Below are 24,950 nucleotides of genomic sequence, written 5' to 3' on the forward strand. Positions count from 1 at the left end.
AAGGCGGGGTACACCCTGGACAAGTCACCAGGTCATCACAGGGCTGACACATAGACACACACAACCATTCACACTCACATTCACACCTACGCTCAATTTAGAGTCACCAGTTAACCTAACCTGCATGTCTTTGGACTGTGGGGGAAACCGGAGCACCCGGAGGAAACCCACGCGGACACGGGGAGAGCATGCAAACTCCACACAGAAAGGCCCTCGCCGGCCCCGGGGCTCAAACCCAGGACCTTCTTGCTGTGAGGCGACAGCGCTAACCACTACACCACCGTGCTGCCCCACACATATTACTATTTAGAATTTTATTACAAAGAAATTCCTTGTGAAAATTAGATAACTGCTGGATTTATGGTTGACTTTATAGTGAAAAACATTATGAATAAATTATGCCATGCTCCGGTCCATGCCATTTTCTTGACAGATAAATAAATAAACTTTTCACCAAAACTCTCTTTTTCCTCTGAACAGCTTTCCCACAGTGGAGTAAACATTTTAATCCCAACCATCATCCCAAGTCAGGACTTAAGGTTTTACAATGGATGCAAAATTTGTATTCAATTAGACTCTCTTTTGCATAAATACATACAAATTTAAAAACTCTAAAGCACTGAAAATACTTGTCTATTAAATTTCATTAAACTGTGTGTTTAACTAAATTGAAGTGCCGCGCCTTTAAACAAATATCCAAATAATCTCGGGATTCAGGGCTCTCAAGTCTCACGCATTGAGTGTGACAGTCACGCTTTTCGGTCTGTTGTCACGCACTCCCCGCCACACATTGTATTTCTCACGCTGAAAAAAAATTATAATATAAATTTCTCTGGTGCGCCACTATCGCTATGGAAACGGCAGGAAACAAGCGCGTCTCCCATGAGTCGAGCCTGCCACTTACCAGCCAATCAAAAAAAGGAAAAGGGCGGGGCTACACAATAGCCAATCAGAAGCACTATTGTATCTGGGTCGATAACGCAACAATCAATGAAAAAAGCATTGTTATCCCGGGAATTGTTCACGTGATTCTGCTACAACCATCTTCTGAAAGTTTTGTTCAGTGGACAGCATGAGGATGAGCTCCGAGCAGCACAGAGACCAGAGGAAGGCATATCCTGTTTTAATGTTACAACAAATTCACAACTTGTTTGACACAAGAAATGACAACTTGCCTGCTGTGAGAGAATGTTGCCCAGATAATCCGCATGGACATGGTCAGGTTTTACAGGAGATGAGCTGTATTGCACCTGTTTAAATGATCCCCTGGCGAGCAGCTCCACTTGTTCACAGGCAATAACAGACGCTGGTCAGTAATAATAACAGCGACACTAACGTGTGTTTAAAGCAGCATGTGAATACCAGTAAGAGTGAAGTTTTTTTAATTTGCCAGCAGTTATGAAAGACCCATTTGTGAAAGATCAAGTTTTTATTGTTCATAATATAGAAACTGCGTGACTCCAGGGAAAGATATAGGGAAGAGGAAAGTCCCACTATTACAGATTACAGGACCCGGCATCCTTTGACGTTGAGGAGTTTTGGGAAAGAATGTCCTCAAAAAAGAACAAAGTAAGAAATTTTTTGCACACAACATGACTTGCTCAGGCGGCACGGTGGTGTAGTGGTTAGCGCTGTCGCCTCACAGCAAGAAGGTCTGGGTTCGAGCCCCGTGGCTGGCGAGGGCCTTTCTGTGTGGAGTTTGCATGTTCTCCCCGTGTCCGTGTGGGTTTCCTCCGGGTGCTCCGGTTTCCCCCACAGTCCAAAGACATGCAGGTTAGGTTAACTGGTGACTCTAAATTGAGCGTAGGTGTGAATGTGAGTGTGAATGGTTGTCTGTGTCTATGTGTCAGCCCTGTGATGACCTGGCGACTTGTCCAGGGTGTACCCCGCCTTTCGCCCGTAGTCAGCTGGGATAGGATCCAGCTTGCCTGTGATCCTGTAGAACAGGATAAAGCGGCTAGAGATAATGAGATGAGATGACTTGCTCATTATTAAGATAAAAGGAAAAACATTTAAGTAATAGAGGCCCTTGGTTCCTTTTTCAAAGGTGACTGGCTTGAACCAATTTGGGAGGTTATCAATGATAACAACCTGGGTTTTGGTGCTTCCTCATTCAAATGCTGATGCCGAGAGGGTATTTTCAATGGTCAGTCTGAACAAAACCTCAACCCGAAACAGCTTGTCTCTGGACGGGACATTGGCCTCTATCATGACCCTGAAAATGGCTGGACTTGAGCCGAACTGTTTTAAGTGGGAGCCAACAACACAAATGATGAAGGACTCCAAAAAGGCAACAAACACTTACAATAAACAACACCAGTCATAATCTCTCTCTCTCTGCTCTCTCACACACACACTTATTCAATACACGGAAATTGAATAAAGACTTTGTATTTGGTTGAGTTGTCAGTGCCATGTGTTATCCTTTCTTCTGCAAGTCTGAGCAGTTATTAATAACACTAATAATAATAATAATATTATTATTATTAATGAAAAAGACCCCCATTCCTGCGACCCATCCAACCAGCCCCCCCAACGGAGGGGGGGGGGGGGGGGGGGAGATATGTCACTCTTGGCTGCATTCAAAACTTGAGAGCCCTGTCGGGATTTAAGGTGTTAACCAAGACGATATAAATAAGTTATGTTTTTTTCGTCTCGTGATCCTGATGTGATTTATATTTGAGAAAGCTCAGACGCATGACCTCTGTGGTTCGCTGAACTGGAGCCAGTAGCAACACAGATGGAAGAAGCAAATATACATAACCTTAATGCTGTCATGGGTTTTACGATGCTCTGGATTTTAAAATGTTCCACACAAGAGATACACTTTTGAAGATCTAGTAAACTGTAACCTCTCATCACTGGGCTGGTACCATCAAGATGACAGCTTTAATACCTTTACTTCAGGGCAGGGCTCGAAATTAACTTTTTTTCTTTGTGTCCCCCAGTGGTCCCGAATTCTGTGTTGTATTGTCCCGAATGGAAGCAATAGTGTCCCCATTTTTTTCCTTTCTGAAATAACCAGTGGTTAATATCATATGAAGTTACTATTATATTTGTAACTATGCGATTTTGAACCCTTTATATCATTTTTACAATAAGTCACAAGACACAAGCGACACGTCCTATACATCATCTACTTCAAAATTACAGTTATTGCATTTTCAGTTTATTAAACTTTGGCGATCTCACTGTATGAATAGATACCAGTTTATTTAAAGGGGCCAACTAGCTCATTCAGAAAATGTTTCAACTCCCTACATCTGCAGTACACTTTAGTTGAAAATAAGACCCCTTTTATGTTCATTTCATCTACTTATACCTTGAATATCTGTTGGCACTTATAAGGCCAACTTATAATTTTCACCATTACCGTTATCCATTTTTATGAACTTTCCGTTATCCATTACCGTTATCCATTTTTATGAACTTTCCGTTATCCATTACCGTTATCCATTTTTATGAACTTTCGCTGCCGAAACGTGGATGCAAATGTTAGCAACATCAACATAGTGCCAGGTCCGAGCCTAGTTGTGCTGCTGACTGACTAAACTTTCTGAACTAGAAAGACACCAAGAAAACTCACTCATTCTGTTGAACGGTATCTTCCGTCAATATCATCCACATCATTCCTGTTGTATTTTATAACGTGCCTAACAGTGTTCATTAAGTTCATTCAGTTGCTAGCGTTGCCTGCAGACCAGGCGATGACACTTTGGATCCTGAAGGTCCCGGAGACGTTATGTCTGGGCTTTCAGTTTCTTCCCCGCGGTCGGTCCGCTTCAACCACTTCAGCATTTTTGTTCTGGCAAGAGTCGGCGCAGCGTGTGCGGTAGCAATTCCATTCCAAGTCCATATAATGCAGACTCCGGCCGAAGATTCTAGAACAGAATGCGCTGCTCTGTAGCCTACGGATGCAGGTGCATCGAAAGTGTAGCTACTATGTATTTTTCGCTATTAACGTTTTAAAATTAAAATTGACAAATTAGGTGAATGTCTACGTATGTGTTACGGCTTTGTAAATAATATTAATGTAGAACTTTTTTTCTAGATCTATTTTTTTCCATTGTCCCGGGATTGTCCCAGATATGATAATTTTGTGTCCCGATGACATTTTTTATGGTCCCCGGGACGTCGGGACACCGTTAGTTTCGAGCGCTGCTTCAGAGGTCACCTGATTTACAAACAGGGTCGTGAGAGAAACTCACAGTCTCCTCTTTTGGTTTTATTCACTGATTTTACAAAGTCATTGTTTTGTGAACGATTCGATGCTCGTGAATTCCTAAAATCTCAATGCTATGCGAAGCTGCACAAAAAGAAAGCTCAAGCGTTTTAACCTTATCCTTGATGGAGCAGCAAGTCTTATTTGTTTTACTTTATGGATTTGTTTGGAATCGCTTTAAAAGTAGACGGCCTTTCGATTTTATAAAATCAGTGAAATTTAGTTTCCTCTGAAATGTGGTGATTGTGATGTGTTTATTTCTGTAATATCTCACAAAATATCAGGCCATTCTGTGGCTGGGAAGTTATTTAATTAATTTGAGGGGATTAAAGCAAATAATGTGCATGAAATCGCTCGCTTCGCGCAGTCAAGCAGACAGAGGAAGTCCGTGTGTGCGCATGCGCAGGTTTCCCTTTGAGCGTGCACTGACAGTTCCATCATTCTGTCGCTAAACGAACAGCTGATCACACCGAGGTGCTCGCTGAGCGCCCATATTTGTTAGTTTGGTCCTGCGTTTCCTTTCCTTCGTATATAACATAACTTCTTTTCTTCTCACTTTGTTACTGTAGTCAGTCTTTCACGTTTCATTCGCACACTTGCGTCCTCCATTTTTCTCTCCTGTTTCAAATTTGTATCACACAATGCCTTGTGCGAACGGGAAAAGCCCACCATGTGATGCATGATCTAGTATCTTGAATCGGGTCATGGTGAAGCAGAAAAAAAGGACCACGTGGCTCTAAATTCATTAATTGTTCTGTTTAAAATACCTAATAAAATTGGAAGTCTGTGATTCAAATTCAGTAGTTTTCGATCCACTAAACAAAAATAATTGGGTGTCGGGAAAATTCTTATGATCTACACTTGGAAAAATCTGAAAGGCAATACAGCTTTAAAAGACCCCTCATCATCAGCTCCTCCCGATAGATGGCTTGAAGTATACAGGGCTGTGAAATAGAAATGACAAAATCCAAAGAAACAATTTTAGCAGGGGGTCTGGGGGGAGCAGTCCCCCAGGAGCCGGGGGCCTGGGGCCCGCAGGGCCCCAGAAGCTGAACGGATTTTGTGTATATTGATAGATTTGAAGCGTCTCCTGAAAGCAAATTTTTTCTCAGCCATGCCATTTAATTTGAACTGTTTATTATTATTATTATTATTATGATAAATTGAATATATAAATGTGAACAAGATGGTCTACCTGGTAATCTATAGTTCAACAGCTTCAATTTCACCAATTCCGCATGTTTTTTTCCTTTAACATGGTCAACCAAACGCATCCTTCCACCAGAACCGTACTTCACATCCTGATGGCACAAGATGCGGTAAGCTTTCCCCGGTTCTTTTATCTTCTGTATGTGCTCATTCACTACCAACTTTAAACTCCAGCCATCGCCAATTCCATGGATTTTTGATGCCGTTTTCCTTGGCAAATGTTTTTGACATCGTCGGTCTCACCGTCCTCCCTCTGAACGATGTCCCTCTGTGACACAGACATACCGCGAAATTCTCCTTTTCAAAACCGTTGATATCGAAAGCGTGTTTAAAGAGCACAAGATTCGTGCCATGGTTTGTAAGCATGGCGCAAATGCCGTAAACCGGTCCGTCATTGTTGCAAAAGAAACCTCCCCCCCCAATTTTTATTGCAAAATTAGATGATTTACTAAAATGATATCTTTGGCGGCCAAATTCGCGGAATTCCGCGGATTTTTCACAGCCGTGAGTACATGATTCTCGATAACTCTATGTGCCATAGTGTATAACTATACAATGCAATAAGTACGGGAAACTGGGCCACAATTCCTCATGTTTCGTATGTTTTTTTTTTTTTAAATCGGGGATGTCTCCCCTAGATTGGCTACAGGAGGCTTGGTCATTGCTATCGCGATCCTGACCTTCCCACAAGTCAGCTGGTGTTGTGGTGCCCAACCCATGGTCATCTGAGGAGGGACCGCCCTCCAGTCACCTTTCTAGACACACTAATGAGGGACACTGGGGCTCAGAGTCTCTCTGAACTAACATCAAAAATCACGACGACGGACTGGGCCACGAGGCGTATGGCTCGGCTGAAGCCGCATTGATGATTACAGAGTAATATTACGAACAGCGCTCTAACTATAAATTTAGATTTTGAGAGCTAAAGTTGGAGTAGCATAAGAGTTCAGCAATAAAATGGGGACTTCTGGTCACGCGACCATGACGGTAGCAGTCTAACTTTGGAGTTCCCTGGCTCCAAAATGGCGACTTTCTGAGGTTTAATCTCGTCAAGGTTATGTGAGATTAAGGCGTTGAGTATATGGAAAGGGGGAGACGGAATAATGCAGCGCATGTTAAAAAACTTAAGACTCCATCTAAAGAAAATCCTGCGAGCAACAGCAGCCATTTCACGTCTGATAAACTAATGCTGCAGGAAAGGGACGCTATGGCTCACCTACAGACGATACTCCAGGAATTAAGGAACTTTTGGTGGGAAAATGGAGAGACACTGCAGGAAATTAAAGAAGATATTAAGGCTACGAACACAAGAGTCGACGAGATGGAAAATCGTATCGCGGGAGCAGAAGAAAGGGTACAGGTGGTGGAAGAAGCTGTGTTGGAGGTGCTACAACTACAGGAGAAACTTAAGGGGGACTTCAGGTCAAGCAATAAAAATGGACAAACTGTTCATCCAGCTACCTCCGCTAGCCCTTTCAAAACACGGATTCCACTCTTCGAACAACAGGGAACGGGTTCTTGAACCGGTTCCGTTCAGGATTCTTTGAACCTCGGTGCCTGCACACAAACCATCCTGCATTTCTACCAGTGTTGAGTGGAACTGTCGTAATCAAGTTGTTGCGTCATGAGCGGAGGATGTTGCACGACGCACATCAGGCGTAAACAGGAGGAGCAAATCGGTGGAGCGCACGGATTGCAAACTTTTGTTCTGTTATTACAGATATTTACTTGTTTTCATTCCAGTTTCTCAAGATGTCTCCTTTTCCATTCTGTTCGCCATTCCTGTGCTCTGCTTCCTCCCCTAACTAATGGCACACCCACTGATGTCATCATCACAGTTCATGCTGGAAAAAACAGCTCTCTTTTGGTTCCAACTGGGAAACAACTTTTCAGCTTTTGAACCAATTGATTTTTGGTTAAAATGCTCTGAACGGGTCAAAATGTGGTGCACGAACCAGAACGGAACCAATTAGAAAAGCGGTACGGGAGACTGCAAGAGTGTCCGAAATCACTCCCTACTCACTATATAGTGAGGACGCCATTTTGTAGTGCTGTCTGAAACCTTAGTGAGGATTATTTACACCCTATATAGTGCACTCAAAGTATCCCACAGTGCATCACGAAAAGTAGTGTACAACCGATGGTTACTAACCAAAGCAATATATCCCATCATGCATTGCGGTCGTGCTGAAAGAAATCAAATTAAAAGCCTCAAATTTGATTTAATCAAAAGGCAGCAGCAAAGAAGAAAGTATTCAGCCTTGATTTAAAAGAACTGAAAGATGCAGGTACTTTGTATTGATTAATGTGGTAAATACGCTCAGTATAATATGGATTTATCACTAAAATACATGCGTGTATTTATTATTTTGAAACCCACCAGCCGACTGATCTGGCATGTTTTAATTGTGCAACAGTAATGATGTAAATAACGGCACGACGGACTAGTGTCCGAAAGAGTTGTTTCATTTTATCAATGAGCTCACTATATAGTCCTCTATATAGTAATTCCCTATATAGTGAGTAGGGAGTAGTGAACGAGTGAGTGATTTCGGACACAGGGTCTGAGTCGGTGGAAAAACACAAGTCAAGAGAACAAAACAGGAAAGCTGGTACAGTATACTCAAACATTGGGTCACTGAAGGATTTGGGGTCATGTGCCATTAATCACTCCCAGAAAAAAAAGTTTGGGAACTCGTGCTTTAGTTTGTATCTTTCACCTGGAAGCAAATCTGTAAAGGAAAATTACACTCATCTTTCTGAGAAAAGGAGACTATAAAAAGGTACAAAAGGTACCCGGCCCTGTTCATGCTATTCGTTCCAATTATGTTGCACAAAAAGTAAAATCAATACATCCTCTTACGTAGCCAGTACAATACTTTTTGGTTTCCTAATACCCTAAAGTTAATAAATCATAGCAAGAGAGAGCTGAACGGGACCGAGTGCACGTTATCCAGGCAACTGAATATATAAAAAAAAAAAAAACCCAGATTTACATCTTCAAAAAAATAAACCGATGACAAGATGTGAAAACACTTTTACGAGCGCTGAGACAAATTTACAAGTGGTGGAACACTTTTACCAGCCTTGAAACAAATTTACAAATGAAAATCTTCACTGAAGGGGAATGTACCAAATGCCACAAGCGACCTGGAAGTACGGTGGCTGGGAAGCGATAGAGTGAGCGGTCAATTCGTGTTCCCTGTGTCCGAAAATCACTCACTACATATTCCTCTATATAAAATTCCCTGTATCGTGAGTAGTGAATGAGTGAGTGATTTCGGACACAGCTGTTGTGTTCCCTGTGCACTTGGTCCTTCTGTCTGGTCTGTATCCTTCAAAAGTTCTAGAGACCATCCACACAAAGCCACGTTAAACGGTTCATGTGTTTTCCACAAAAGGGGCAAACATAATTCGGTTACAGTCGACGTTCCGTCACCATAAACTCCAGAGAAGACAACACGAATTTATCGCTCACTATCACTTCCGGGTCGCTTGCGGCATTTGGTACATTCTCCTTCCGTGAAGATTTTCATTTGTAAATTTGTTTCGAGACTGGTAAAAGTGTTCCAACACTTGTAAATGTGTCTCAGCGCTCGTAAGCGTTTCACATCTTGTCAATTTGTTTTCTAAAGATGTAAATCTGTTTTGTCCTTAGTAAAAAAGTGTTTTGCTAAGCTAACTTTGTTTTATAAAATGTAAAAGCGTTTCACATTTTGTAATTTTGTTTTGCGCTTCCCGGCCACCGTAGTAAACACACTTTCTTTGTGGCAATACTTGAACGTTGCAGCAGAATCAGTTACAGAGGCGACTGAAATCCCGTATGTGACAAATGTTTACGAAAAATAGTCGAATGAACTTCAGCCAAATTTTAAAATTCTCAGTGTTTCAGAAGCCTTGTTGTAGTTTGAAATTATTGCTATTGTGTTTGTAATTTATTATGTACAGACTGGCTTGCCTTGATTAGTTTTAGTACTACCTGCAGGCCAGTCAGATTCATTTTCATAATTCTCATCTCATCTCATCATTTCTAGCCGCTTTATCCTGTTCTACAGGGTCGCAGGCAAGCTGGAGCCTATCCCAGCTGACTACGGGCGAAAGGCGGGGTTCACCCTGGACAAGTCACCAGGTCATCACAGGGCTGACACATAGACACAGACAACCATTCACACTCACATTCACACCTACGCTCAATTTAGAGTCACCAGTTAACCTAACCTGCATGTCTTTGGACTGTGCGGGAAACCGGAGCACCCGGAGGAAACCCACGCGGACACGGGGAGAACATGCAAACTCCGCACAGAAAGGCCCTCGTCGGCCACTGGGCTCGAACCTGGACCTTCTTGCTGTGAGGCGACAGCGCTAACCACTACTGTACACCGCCGTGCCGCCCCTTTTCATAATTCATTTATTTTTACCTAATAATAAAGAATAAATAAAACCTGTGTATTACACTTGTTAGACTCTGCCTTCTCAGAGAGCATTTTGACTGACCTGTTGGGACGCAACAGCCGACTAGAAATAACAAAACTGTTTACGGAAAATGTCACATACAGACAGAACCGTGGGTTTGCACTGCATCTGGTGAGACGGAGATTCAACATGCAGCGTGAATCTTACTCCACTTTTAAACCATTGACTGTTAGTCATCCAACCAACAAGAAATGTAAATAGAGGCGACATCAAACAGGCACAAACTCTGAACAGTTCCTATATCTGCATGCAACATGGCGTATGGCCAAATGGGAGGCTCTGGGTGACTGTGGTCACCTGGAAATAGATCAGGAAAAAAAAATCATTATGCAACCCAAGCTAGTCCTGTATGAACACTGTGAGGACATGCGCTTTTGGTGATCAAGATCTACCATGAACTAATAGCAAGAACTTAGACATGACATGACATTTTTTGAAGTGGGACCAATAGTGTGACCAGAGCTGTGCACTTCACAACCCAGGAAAAGAACTGTTTCGTCCCATGTTGTTGTTTTCCTGAGACTGGACCTGTAGAACATATACAGTCCTGTTTTGATGTTGTAACGCCATGTTTTTAAACGCAATAACATACTGATATATATTTATCATTTTTATGCATTAGGGCATTATTAAAAAAGGGTTGTTTTACAATCAGGGTACGCAAGCTAAAAATCACATTTAACACTTATCTTCAATATCAAAAGGCTTGACTAAATAAACTTGGTTGTTTATTGTAGCCCTGTGATAGCTCTATTTACCATGCAAAAAAAAAAAATTTGGTGATAACGTTATTTTTGGTGAATGTATGGCAATGTGTGTCATATTTAGCAAAATTACTCGCGTCAAGTGCTTTTTGACCACAGGTAGCTCCAAAAGGGATGCAAGGCAAGGCAAGTTTATTTATATAGCACACTTCATACACAGTGGCAGTTCAATGTGCTTTACAGAAGTAAAAGCAAAACAGTAAACAATAGAAAATAAAATTACATAAAATAAATGGGGAAGAAAAATAATAAGAATTAAACAATAGTAAATAAAATAATAAAATGAAGTAAAAGTTCAGTAAAAGAAAAAAAAACAGCAGAATAAAATAGAATAAAAGTTAAGTAAAATTTAAAACATGCAGAGACTGTAAAAGTTAATATTTATTTAGCAGAAAGCATCTGAGAACAGCTTGGTCTTTAGTCTAGATTTGAAGCTGCCAACAGCAGGAGCATTTTTGATGTCCTCTGGCAGTTGGTTCCATAGCTGTACTGCATAGTAGCTAAAAGCTGCTTCACCACACTTTGTTTTAACAGGTTTTACAAGTAAATTTTGCTGCTGCGATCTGGTAGATCTGATTGGGTTAGGTCGCTGCAACATAGAGAGGTAATTGGGCCCTGTACCATTTAGAGATTTGTACACCAGCAGCAATGCTTTAAAGCAGGGGTGGGCAATTATTTTTTCCATGGGGCCACATGAGAAACAGAAAATTTTGTGGAGGGCCGGACCAAAAGGCTGAACTAAATTCTGCATAATATTAATTGTATTTCTTTATATAAAGCAGTAAATAACATTGTTTTTACAAGCTGCTAAGACTGGTAAGAGTATGGAAAAAACGAGGTTGCCTTACAAAAAAATTTAATTTATTCAATCAAATTTCCCAAAACAATGGTTAACAAAATGTGAACGTTTGTACCATTTTTTTCAGTCACACTCACCCCAAAACACAATAAAGACATCACAATATTGTCTTTCTGCTCCAAATATCAAGCAAGATACATCATATAATGATGATGCCCACATTTGTAGTCTAATCACCTCATTTGGTGTTTTTCAGTTTTTTATTTGTTCAGTGAGAGAAATCTAGTCTCTGTTGGGCTTTAACGAGTGCATCAAAATCAGGTTGAATGTCTGAGGTGGAGATGCGAAGCACAGCTGACATGGTCATCGGTGAGAGAGGATCTATACCTGGATTTGTTAAACTTCATCACTGAAAATGTTTGTTCATATAAACATACTTAGCAGTCCGTGTTTTGTTGAAAGCCCTGCATTCAGCATCTACCTTTCTTCTTTTTGCGGACATTTTGGGGGCTAAAGTCTTCTTGTGACCTGCTCGCAACAACGTTGATTCGGTGTAGGTATCAGATCTACAGATCGGCTCGGGCTCCGGCGCCTGCTGGTGATGTCACACTATGTGATTGGCTGGACCGTTTGAAGGATGACGTACAAGTTTGTGGTTGGTCTGGACAAATTACGGAAGTAGTTATCGCGGGATTAGGTTTCGTGGGATTTCATGTCATGTTCGTGTCGCGTGCATTGCGTTTTTGTTGAACACAACTTCTAAATAAAAGCAATGCACATTCAGTTCATGCATGGGGTAAAATTAGAAAATACGTTTATTTTGTAATTTCTAATTAACCTTACGCGGGCCGGTCAGAATGAACCAAAGGGCCGGATGCGGCCCGCGGGCCATAAAATGCCCAGGTCTGCTTTAAAGTCAATTCTGTAGCTTACTGGAAGCCAGTGAAGGGACCTTAGAATTGGAGTAATGTGCTCTGTTCTTTTTTTTCGTGTGAGAACCCTCGCCGCTGCATTTTGAACCAGCTGAAGTCGTTTGATGGTCTTTTTTGGCAGGCCTGTGAAAAGGCCATTGCAGTAATCAACCCTACTAGAGATGAAGGCATGCATAAGTTTTTCCAGATCATTTTTTGACATAAGTCCTCTTAGTTTGGAAATGTTTTTTAGGTGATAAAATACCGTTTTAGTGATTGCTTTCATGTGACTGTCAAAGTTTAGCTCGCTGTCAATGAAAACACCAAGATTTTTAACCATATCTTTTGTTTTAATACCCTTTGTGTCAAGAATAGTGGTAATCCTGAGTCTTTCATCTTTTCTCCCACATAGAATTACTTCTGTTTTATCTGTGTTCAGCTGAAGAAAATTTTGTGACATCCAGTTGTTGATTTGGTCGATACACTGGTAGAGACATTCAAGAGGGGCATAATCATTAGGTGATAGAGCAAAATAAATTTGGGTGTCATCTGCATAGCAGTGATACAAAATTGAGCTGCTCTTGATAATTTGCCCAAGTGGGAGCATATAAAGTTGAATAGTAATGGTCCAAGAATCGACCCCTGGGGGACACCACAGGTCAAGGACATTGATGTTGAGGTACAATTTCCCATGGTAACAAAGAAGCTTCTGGGTCTTCCCCGGGGCCTCCTCCCGGGGGGACATGCCTGGAACACCTCCCCAGGGAGGCGTCCAGGAGGCATCCGAAAAAGATGCCCGAGCCACCTCAGCTGGTTCCTCTCGATGTGGAGGAGCAGCGGCTCTACTCCGAGCTCCTCCCGAGTGACTGTGCTTCTCACCCTATCTCTAAGGGAGCGCCCAGCCACCCTGCGAAGGAAACTCATTTCAGCCGCTTGTATCCGCGATCTTGTTCTTTCTGTCATTACCCAAAGCTCATGACCATAGGTGAGAGTCGGAACGTAGATCGACCGGTAAATTGAGAGCTTCGCCTTTTGGCTCAGCTCCTTCTTCACCACGACGGACCGGTAAAGCGACCGCATCACTGCGGAGGCTGCACCGATCCGCCTGTCGATCTCACGCTCCATCCTTCCCTCACTCGTGAACAAGATCCCGAGATACTTAAACTCCTCCACTTGAGGCAGGACTTCTCCACCAACCTGGAGAGGGCAAGCCACCCTTTTCCGGTCGAGAACCATGGCCTCGGACTTGGAGGTGCTGATTCTCATCCCAGCCGCTTCACACTCGACTGCAAACCGCCCCAGTGCATGCTGAAGGTCCTGGTTTGAAGAAGCCAACAGGACAACATCATCCGCAAAAAGCAGAGATGAAATCCTGTGGTTCCCAAACAGGATTCCTTCCGGCCCCTGGCTGCGCCTAGAAATTCTGTCCATAAAAATTATGAACAGAACCGGTGACAAAGGGCAGCCCTGACGGAGTCCAACATGCACTGGGAACAGGTCTGACTTACTGCCGGCAATGCGAACCAGACTCCTGCTCCGTTCGTACAGGGACCGGACAGCCCTTAGCAAAGAGCCCCGAACCCCATACTCCCGAAGCACCCCCCACAGAATACCACGGGGGACACGGTCGAATGCCTTCTCCAGATCCACAAAGCACATGTGGACTGGTTGGGCAAACTCCCATGAACCCTCGAGCACCCTATGAAGGGTATAGAGCTGGTCCAGTGTTCCGCGACCAGGACGAAAACCGCATTGTTCCTCCTGGATCCGAGGTTCGACTATCGGTCGAATTCTCCTCTCCAGTACCCTGGAGTAAACTTTCCCTGGGAGGCTGAGAAGTGTGATTCCCCTATAATTGGAGCACACTCTCCGGTCCCCTTTCTTAAAAAGAGGGACCACCACCCCAGTCTGCCACTCCAGAGGCACTGTCCCCGACCGCCACGCGATGTTGCAGAGGCGTGTCAACCAAGACAGCCCCACAACATCCAGAGACTTGAGATACTCAGGGCGGATCTCATCCACCCCCGGTGCCTTGCCACCGAGGAGCTTGCAAACCACCTCAGTGACTTTGGCTTGGGTAATGGACGAGTCCACCTCTGAGTCATCAGCCTCAGTCTCCTCAGTGGAAGACATGACGGTGGGATTGAGGAGATCCTCAAAGTATTCCTTCCACCGCCCGACAATGTCCCCAGTCGAGGTCAACAGCTCCCCACCCGCACTGTAAACAGTGTTGGCAGAGTACTGCTTCCCCCTCCTGAGGCGCCGGACGGTTTGCCAGAATTTCTTCGAGGCCGACCGATAGTCCTTCTCCATGGCCTCCCCGAACTCCTCCCAGTTCCGAGTTTTTGCCTCCGCAACTGCCCGAGCTGCAGCACGCCTGGCCTGCCGATACCCGTCGGCTGCCTCAGGAGTCCCGGAGGTCAACATGGCCCGATAGGACTCCTTCTTCAGCTTGACGGCATCCCTTACTTCCGGTGTCCACCACCGGGTTCGGGGATTGCCGCCACGACAGGCACCGGAGACCTTGCGGCCACAGCTCCGAACAGCTGCGTCCACAATGGAGGTAGAGAACATGGTCCACTCAGACTCAATGTCCCCCGCCTCCCTCGGAAGCTGGGAAAAGCTCTCCCGGAGGTGGGAGTTAAAGACCTCCCCAACAGAGTGCTCGGCCAGACGTTCCCAGCAGACCCTCACCATACGTTTGGGCCTGCCAGGTCTGTCCAGCTTCCTCCTCCGCCAGCGGATCCAACTCACCACCAGGTGGTGATCAGTTGACAACTCAGCCCCTCTCTTCACCCGAGTGTCCAAGACATAGGGTCGGAGATCAGATGACACGACTACAAAGTCGATCATCGACCTCCGACCTAAGGTGTCCTGGTGCCACGTGCACTTATGGACACCCCTATGCTCGAACATGGTGTTCGTTATGGACAAACTGTGACTAGCACAGAAGTCCAATAACAAAACACCACTCGGGTTCAGATCGGGGAGGCCGTTCCTCCCAACCACGCCCCTCCAGGTGTCACTGTCATCGCCCACGTGAGCATTGAAGTCCCCCAGTAGCACAATGGAGTCCCCAGTCTGAGCACCCCTCAGTACCTCTCCCAGGGACTCCAAGAAGGCCGGATACTCTATACTGCTATTTGGCCCGTAGGCACAAACAACAGCAAGAGCCCTCTCCCCAATCCGAAGGCGCAGAGAGGCGACCCTCTCGTTCACTGGGGTAAACTCCAACACATGGCGGCTGAGCTGGGGAGCTATAAGGAAGCCCACACCAGCCCGCCGCCGCTCACCATGGGCGACTCCAGAGAAGTGGAAAGTCCAGCCCCTCTCGAGGAGCTGGGTTCCAGAGCCCAAGCTGTGCGTGGAGGTGAGCCCGACTATCTCTAGCCGGTACCTCTCAACCTCCCGCACAAGCTCAGGCTCCTTCCCCCCCAGCGAAGTGACATTCCATGTCCCAACAGCCAGCCGCTGTGTCCGGGGGTCAGGTCGTCGAGGCCCCTGCCTTCGACTGCCACCCAATCCACACTGCACCAAACCCCTACTGCTACCTCTGTGGGTGGTGAACCCACAGGAGGTCGGGCCCACGTCGCCTCTTCGGGCTGAGCCCGGCCGGGCCCCATGGGCAAAGGCCCGACCACCAAGCGCTCGCATACGAGCCCCAACCCCGGGCCTGGCTCCAGGGTGGGGCCCCGGCTGCGTCCTACCGGGCGACGTCACGGTCCTGGATTTTTTCTCCATAGGGGTTTTTTGGTGAACTGCTCTTGGTCTGGCCTGTCACCTATATTTTTTTGGGCTTTTTGCACCTTTATTGGATAGGACAGTGTAGAGACAGGAAATGAGCGGGAGAGAGAGATGGGGAAGGATCGGGAAATCCTTCGCTGGAGGGACTATGTCTCTCGGCTGGCCTGGGAACGCCTCGGTGTTCTTCCCGAGGAGCTGGCCGAGGTGTCTGGGGAAAGGGAAGTTTGGGCTTCCATGCTTAGACTGCTGCCTCCGCGACCCGGTCCTGGATAAGCGGAAGAAGACGAGACGAGACGAGACAAAGAAGCTTCTATCTTTTAAGTATGATTTTAACCAATTGATAACTTTACCAGTCAACCCAACCCAGTGTTCAAGTCGATATAGCAGTATGTTGTGATCAACAGTATCAAAAGCTGCACTGAGGTCCAGTAACACCAGGACCGATGTTTTGCCTGCATCAGTATTAAGACGTATGTCATTTATAACTTTAATCAGCGCTGTTTCAGTGCTATGATTGGCACGAAATCCTGACTGAAAGTTATCAAAACAGCTGTTTGACATCAAGAAGGCAGTTAATTGATTGAAGACAATTTTTTCAAGAATTTTCCCGATGAATGGTAGATTTGATATTGGCCTGTAGTTGTTTAATACTGAAGCATCCAGATTATTCTTTTTAAGTAGGGGCTTTACAACGGCTTTTTTCAGGGACACAGGAACAATGCCAGTCTCTAGGGATGTATTTATGATTTGAAGCACATCTGTAATTATAAGATGAAGAACAGACTTAAAAAAGTTGGTGGGCAGAATGTCCAATTCAGATGTTGAGGAACTGAGATTTTGTACAGTTTTTTCAAGAGTCTCGTAATCAATTAAACAAAATTCTGGCATTGTGTTGAAATTGTCTGTCTGCGTCACTGGTGATTGCAGTTTTTCAATTATTTGCAACTGAGATATATTATGAGCAATATTCTGCCGTATTTTATCAATTTTACCTTTGAAGAAGGATGCAAACTCATTGCATTTATTAACTGAGGGAAGTTCAGGTGCTAATTGTGGTGGGGGATTAGTTAGCTTCTCTACTGTTGAAAATAGCACACGGGCATTGTTCATATTCCTGTTGATGATGGAGAAGAAAGACTGTCTTGCTTTACGAATTTCATAATTATATTTACAAAGCATCTCTTTATGGGTCTGATAATGGATGTGAAGTTTAGATTTGCGCCATTTTCTTTCAGTCTTCCTACATTCTCTCTTTAGCAGTTTAACAGCTGGGTATTGCTTCCACGGTGCTTTCTGCTTGTCACTGACTCTTTTGATTTTGAATGGAGCAATATCATCCATAATTTGGGTCATATTTAAATTAAAAATGTCCAGTAAATCATCTACAGAGTCTGACATTTTGGTTGAGATCCGAGAGAGAGCTTGCTCAAAGAGAACACGTGTTGTCGTTTATGACTCTCCTACCCATAGTCATTGAGCTGTTCTGAATGTGAGGAGACATAGAAACATCAGAGAAAACACAAAAATGATCAGATAAGGCCAGGTCAACAACAGTAGTAGAAACAGTAAGACCCTTTGTGATGACGAGGTCAAGGGTATGACCTGGATGCGATTTGCTGGGGGGGGGATCATCCCCCCCCCTCTGGTTTTTATCTCTGCTGAAAAAAAATCCTCGGGGACAACCCCGTCAATAAAACAAACAAACCAAAAAAAAAAGTTGACATGACAGGCATGTTGTGACACAGTTTTCTATGGTCTACATTGCACTCACTTTCAAAATGACCCGAAGTGGCAGCTTTGATGTTCACGAACGTCCCCAGCAAATAGATACATTGTAGATAATAACAATATCTTTGCGTTCTCGCAGGGATGCAAACAGCGCGCCTTTTGGCGGATGCTGCCTTTTTCACGGCCGATTTTTTTTTTTAGGGGGGGGGCGTTGGAGTGTCTGATTATAATTTCAAAGTAAATTCTGTATTAAAATTACTAAATAAGCAAATCCGTTACAGTTCATGAAACAGGAAGTATAAGGATGAGAAAAAAAAAAACAGTTTAAATCGGAAAGCTGCGCACAATGTGAACTGCGCCATCAGAGCAAACTGTTCATTTAGCATTCATGTATTTTAGTGATTTTCGAGTCACTGTCCATTTAATCCGGAGGGAGAGAAACATCACCGCAACGCGACAAGCAATGCGAACTTTGTTGTGTTAGTGTTCGTGTATTTCGTCAGAGAGATAGGAAGATGAATTTACTATCTCTGGTTTAGTGTTTGTTTTCATTTAGTGTTATTCATTTGATATCATCGGATGTTATTGAGCTGTTAGCCTATTGTTACCTTAATTTTGTGACGTTTCATGATTAAAAAAAAAAAATCCCCCCTTCTGGTTTTTTGACAAATCGCACCCTGGGTATGACCACGAGAGTGGGTCGGCCCCTGTACATGTTGTACTAGGTTGAAGTTGTCAATAAGTGCAAGTCTCATCTCATCATCTCTAGCCGCTTTATCCTTCTACAGGGCCGCAGGCGAGCTGGAGCCTATCCCAGCTGACTACGGGCGAAAGGCGGGGTACACCCTGGACAAGTCGCCAGGTCATCACAGGGCTGACACATAGACACAGACAACCATTCACACTCACATTCACACCTACGCTCAATTTAGAGTCACCAGTTAACCTAACCTGCATGTCTTTGGACTGTGGGGGAAACCGGAGCACCCGGAGGAAACCCACGCGGACAAGGGGAGAACATGCAAACTCCGCACAGAAAGGCCCTCGCCGGCCACGGGGATCAAACCCAGACCTTCTTACTGTGAGGCGACAGCGCTAACCACTACACCACCATGCCGCCCCATAAGTGCAAGTAGTTCTCTTTATACCATAAAACAAATATTTGGTTCCATATCATTGGAAACATAGTTAAGTTTTAAGGGTGGCACGGTGGTGTAGTGGTTAGCGCTGTCGCCTCACAGCAAGAAGGTCCGGGTTCGAGCCCCGTGGCCGGCGAGGGCCTTTCTGTGTGGAGTTTGCATGTTGTCCGCGTGGGTTTCCTCCACATCCTAAATGACCACATCCTAAAATGTGGTCAAGATATTGGGACATAAATATTAGAGACAACTAACACAAAGCTTACAGCCTTAGATTTAAAAGCACTATGGAAGTAGTGGATTCTGAATTGTCAAAAAAAAAAAAAAAGTCCTCTCCGAGAATCACTTCATTTGTTTCTCCCATCTTATAGCAGATTACACAAAACTACCATACACACACGTCAAAAAAATTACTTAAAATCTGTTCTTTAACTTGTCCTTCACTTAAAAACCGGTACAAGAATCAGTTTGAATCGATTTGAATTTTGGACCCCTGTGACACAAACTCTGTCCGCTGATTGTAAAACAACCCAAAAACTAATAAAATGGAAATAAAAGGGTGCACGCGCAGGCTACGATGCGTCTCTGCATCCACGTGCTGTTCAGTGATGGTCATGAAAACAAACAGACTGCACAGACAGAGTTCCAGAGTTCCTCTGCACAGACAGTTCCTCTGCACAGACAGTTCCTCTGCACAGACAGTTCCTCTGCACAGACAGTTCCTCTGCACAGACAGTTCCTCTGCTCGGACCCCGGCGAGGCTGCAGGACTTCATGAACGTTCGCACTAAAAGTGGGAACAGACCAGTCGGTGTAGTCGGTAGTCGTGATGTCAGTGATCGTGATGCGTGCCGGGATGAGGGAATACGTGGCGAGTGAGTGCACGAGTCGCGTGCACAAAAGTGCATTGTAGCCACGTAGGCGCTCGAGTTCAAGTACAACTTCCTAATGATGCAATACTGCACGAGGATGAGAGAGAGAGAGAGAGAGAGAGAGAGAGAGGTGTACTTCTTACACCACTTGAGAAAAGTTTTAGTCTTTAGCAACAAGAGCTCATCTCTTATAACAATACTGCTGTTATTTTTATTTTCATTATAATAACATCTAAAGCATGCACGAACGCTGCCTTTGAGGACGTTTCCAGCTTCCTTGTGTCCTCTAACTGTGTCAGATTTATGTCAAATTAAAATGCTGCGTGGAGAAGATATAAAACACAATAATAAATAAATAAATAATGGGAAATGAAGTATACTTTATAATGCGCGCGCGCGCGCAAGAATGAAGAAGAGCAAAGGCGTACACTACCTATAATAATAGCGCACGCGCTCATCAAACCGATTTCCTTCTTGAGTGTCACGCGCTCCTTCGAGCCGCTTTTCCGGTCTTGTCCCGAATCTGCCGCCGCGGTGTCGCTCCTCGTGCAGTTCCTCCGGTTCGCCTCGGTCCCGTCCATCACGAAGACTGTTTTAAAAAATATTAAACCATGCCCGAGTTTGGTCTCATATAGCGGGCGGATGTGCAGCGCGCGACGCGCATGCGCAAAACCACACAAACCCGAACCACTCCTGAGCGCGCGCCAACTCGTTCCAGCGGCCGCATCTTTCAGGAAACTGGCGCGCGCTTAACCTGACACCTGAGTGCACCTGCCCGCCCCGGAAATGACGTCATGCTTCTATACAAACGGCTTTGTTTGTACAGAAGAAAAGGAGGGAAAAGCTTGAAGTGAGCAGTGTGTTCCGTTTACAAAAGATCCAGGAGGGAAAGCAGCTCCACGCTAAGAAGTAGCTGGATGACGTCATAGACTTATTTGAATATGCTTTGGTCGTCGTGATTTGGATTTGCATATCCAAATATGTAACATGAAGAAGTACGACTTTCGGAAATCTAATCACTAGACTTTCATCAGAATATATATATATATATATATATATATATATATATATATATATATATATACATACTGGTTTGGCGGCACGGTGGTGTAGTAGTTAGCGCTGTCGCCTCACAGTCCTGGGTTCGAGCCCCGTGGCCGGCGAGGGCCTTTCTGTGCGGAGTTTGCATGTTCTCCCCGTGTCCGCGTGGGTTTCCTCCGGGTGCTCCGGTTTCCCCCACAGTCCAAAGACACGCAGGTTAGGTTAACTGGTGACTCTAAATTGAGCGTAGGTGTGAATGTGAGTGTGAATGGTTGTCTGTGTCTATGTGTCAGCCCTGTGATGACCTGGCGACTTGTCCAGGGTGTACCCCGCCTTTCACCCGTAGTCAGCTGGGATAGGATCCAGCTTGCCTGCGACCCTGTAGAACAGGATAAAGCGGCTAGAGATGATGAGATGAGATGAGATGTTTATATGGCGTAGTGATTTTAAGTTACTACTTTTGGTGAGGTAGTGACCTCGACCCTGAGGCTTTCCGTTTAGATCAAAACACACGATCGTATTGGTTTTGGGTTTGCGGAAAATGGAGTTACAACGGTGATCAAATATTTTGCATGTTGTTTTATTACGGTTATGATTATTCTGTGAGCGCACCATTCCTTAGGTGTATAAAGTTACAACTTAAAATACAATTAGTGATAACTGTAGACTTTTCAGTGGACTACAACCTTTTTAAGGGAATGCGATGTAGTCAACCATTATGCCCCAGATCAAGCCGCCATTTTTCCACAAATTTGCAGAATTTTTGCCAAATTCTGAATAGAGTATTCACATCAAAGATTTAGTTTTATCTGTATTATTTCTTTCATCATTTTATTTCAAATTAAAACCAACATCACCATTCAAAACCGTATAGTTTATTGACTGTGAGTATATTTAGTGGGGTACCCCCACAGTACCCAGTTTCTGAGACAGACCCATATATATATACCATGACCGAGGTCTTGAAAATACTGAGCGAGGCCTTTGGGACTCGATCAGTATTTTCAAGACCTCGGTCACAGTATTTCACGATACAGACCTCCCAGCTGGTAAATAATATATTTATTTTTTCTTTACCAAATTCTAACAGAAAATGAGAGCACCCGAAAGGGAAACCATATTTTGAACAAACCTGCTACAAGCTCGTTTTCGGCTTTCTCCTGAAATGTCTTCTTTTATGCCATCTTCATCAGGGTAGTAAAACTCACTTTTGCTGTGAACACTGTCGCTATCGCTATCCATGCTATAAAATTAATGCTGTTATACTGAGAAATGCGAAAAGAAATGTTGACAAAAAATTGCTACTATGTTTGTTGCTGTTGTGAATGAGCGAGTCGCCAAAGGTCTGTAACCGGGGTCCATATTGTAGGATTCCGGACCGCTTGCGAGCCAATCAGAGTGCACGATTTGATGGAAACCAAACCACGAAAAAAATTAAAAAACAAGATTCATAATGTGTTAAGCTACATCAAGCTGGTCACCGTGCAACAATTCACATCTTTAAGATTTGACAAATTTTTTTACCATTTCTATCAAGAATGCTGACAAAAACAAAGAGTGGTTGTGAAGAATCAGGATACAGACTCGAAGAAAATGGTTATGGGTTGAATAACTCACTTATGTGACTGTAAATATCACTAAGATGCAGGTTTCAAACAAGTGCACATGGGGATTAATAACGGTGATGACTGATTTGTTTTGCTGAGGGGCGCCAATAATAAGTGCTTTTGAAAGAAAATACTATGACTTGCTTTTAAATAAGGTCATCTTAATGAGAAGGTGTTACCTGAGAGAAGTACACTTGCCAGCCACTTTATTAGGAACACCCATACATCTATTTGCTGTTTGATGCAGTTCTCTATAAAATCACGCAGATACAAATCAAGAGAACATCAAGTTTCATGATGTTCAAACATCAGAATGGGAAAAATTGTGATCTCAGAGTGTGACTTTCTTTCACTGTGGCATGGGTGTTGGTTTGAGCCAGATGAGTATTTTTGGTTTGAGTATTTCAGAAACTGCTGATCTCCTGGGGTTTCCACACACAACAGTCTCTAGAGTTTATACAGAATGGTGCAGAAAACTAAAAACATCATTGAGTGAGTGAGAGACAGTTCTATGGGTGGAAAAAACAAATGCCTTGGTGATAAGAGAGGGTCAGAGGGAAATGGACAGATCGGTTTGAGATTTTTGGCCAGGAAGGATATAGTAACTCATATAATCACTCTTTACAACCATGGTGAGCAGAAAAGCGTCTCAGTATGTAACAGCAGAACACATTGGGTTCCACTCCTGCAGCCAAGAACAGGGATTTTAGAATCAACAAAAACAAGTTCCTATTAAAGTGGCCAGTGAGGTTGTGTGTGTGTGTATATATTCCATTTAAACATTTGGACACACCTTCTAATTCAATGTTTGTTCTTTATTTTTATGAATTAAAAGTCACTTCATGTCTTAAAGTAATGATGGATGTTGTTTCTCTTTACTGAGTTGTTCAGTTCTTGACATAATACGGTATGAATTACTACAGTTGTGGATGGAACAGGGCTATTATTTACTGTTTGATGATTTCAAATGCATCAAGAGCGGCAAGAAACTTGTCCACTAATTACCTTTTGACAAGGCACACCTGTTAATTGAAAAGCATTCCAGGTGACTCCCTCATGAAGCTTAAGATAAGAAAAGAAAGAAAGAAAGAAAGAAAGAACAACTTTATTCATCACACACTTGTGAAATTTCCTCTCTGCATTTAACCCATCTGAAGCAGTGAACACACACATGAGCAATGAGCACACACACATACCCAGAGCAGTGGGCAGCCATACTAACAGCGCCCAGGGAGCAGTCAGGAGTTAGGTGCCTCGCTCAAGGGCACCTCAGCCCAAGGCCGTCCCATATTAACCTAACCGCATGTCTTTGAACTGTGGGGGAAACCGGAGCACCTGGAGGAAACCCACGCGGACACGGGGAGAACATGCAAACTCCGCACAGAAAGGCCCTCACCCGCTGGGTTCGAACCCAGAAACTTCTTGCTGTGAGGCGACCGTGCTAATCACTACACCACCGTGCCACCACGCCAGATAATGCCAATAGTGTGTAAAGCATCATCAAGGTAAACACTGGATACTTTAAAGAATCTACAACCCTGATTCCAAAAAAGTTGGGACAAAGTACAAATTGTAAATAAAAACGGAATGCAATAATTTACAAATCTCAAAAACTGATATTGTATTCAAAACAGAACATAGACAACATATCAAATGTCGAAAGTGAGACATTTTGAAATTTCATGCCAAATATTGGCTCATTTGAAATTTTATGACAGCAACACATCTCAAAAAAGTTGGGACAGGGGCAATAAGAGGCTGGAAAAGTTAAAGATACAAAAAAGGAACAGCTGGAGGACCAAATTGCAACTCATTAGGTCAATTAGCAATAGGTCATTAACATGACTGGGTATAAAAAGAGCATCTTGGAGTGGCAGCGGCTCTCAGAAGTAAAGATGGGAAGAGGATCACCAATCCCCCTAATTCTGCGCCGACAAATAGTGGAGCAATATCAGAAAGGAGTTCGACAGTGTAAAATTGCAAAGAGTTTGAACATATCATCATCTACAGTGCATAATATCATCAAAAGATTCAGAGAATCTGGAAGAATCTCTGTGCGTAAGGGTCAAGGCCGGAAAACCATACCGGGTGCCCATGATCTTCGGGCCCTCAGACGGCACTGCATCACATACAGGCATGCTTCTGTATTGGAAATCACAAAATGGGCTCAGGAATATTTCCAGAGAACATTATCTGTGAACACAATTCACCGTGCCATCCGCCGTCGCCAGCTAAAACTCTATAGTTCAAAGAAGAAGCTGTATCTAAACATGATCCAGAAGCGCAGACGTCTTCTCTGGGCCAAGGCTCATTTAAAATGGACTGTGGCAAAGTGGAAAACTGTTCTGTGGTCAGACGAATCAAAATGTGAAGTTCTTTATGGAAATCAGGGACGCCGTGTCATTCGGACTAAAGAGGAGAAGGACGACCCAAGTTGTTATCAGC

General features: G+C 43.9%; 1 protein-coding gene across 1 annotated transcript in view; it reads right to left on the minus strand.

Moving 5' to 3' along the window:
• The window catches only part of slc7a10a (solute carrier family 7 member 10a), a 91,122-nt gene extending 70,555 nt beyond the window's left edge, over positions 1–20,567 (minus strand). The window contains exon 1 of the mRNA XM_060911971.1: positions 20,291–20,567. Within this exon, the coding sequence (XP_060767954.1) occupies positions 20,291–20,438 (148 nt within the window). The 5' untranslated portion in view covers positions 20,439–20,567. The remainder of the gene's footprint in view (positions 1–20,290) is intronic.
• Between the last annotated feature and the right edge of the window lie 4,383 nt (positions 20,568–24,950).

This window comes from Neoarius graeffei, chromosome 27 (genome assembly GCF_027579695.1).
Source record: "Neoarius graeffei isolate fNeoGra1 chromosome 27, fNeoGra1.pri, whole genome shotgun sequence".
Taxonomy (NCBI): Eukaryota; Metazoa; Chordata; class Actinopteri; order Siluriformes; family Ariidae; genus Neoarius; species Neoarius graeffei.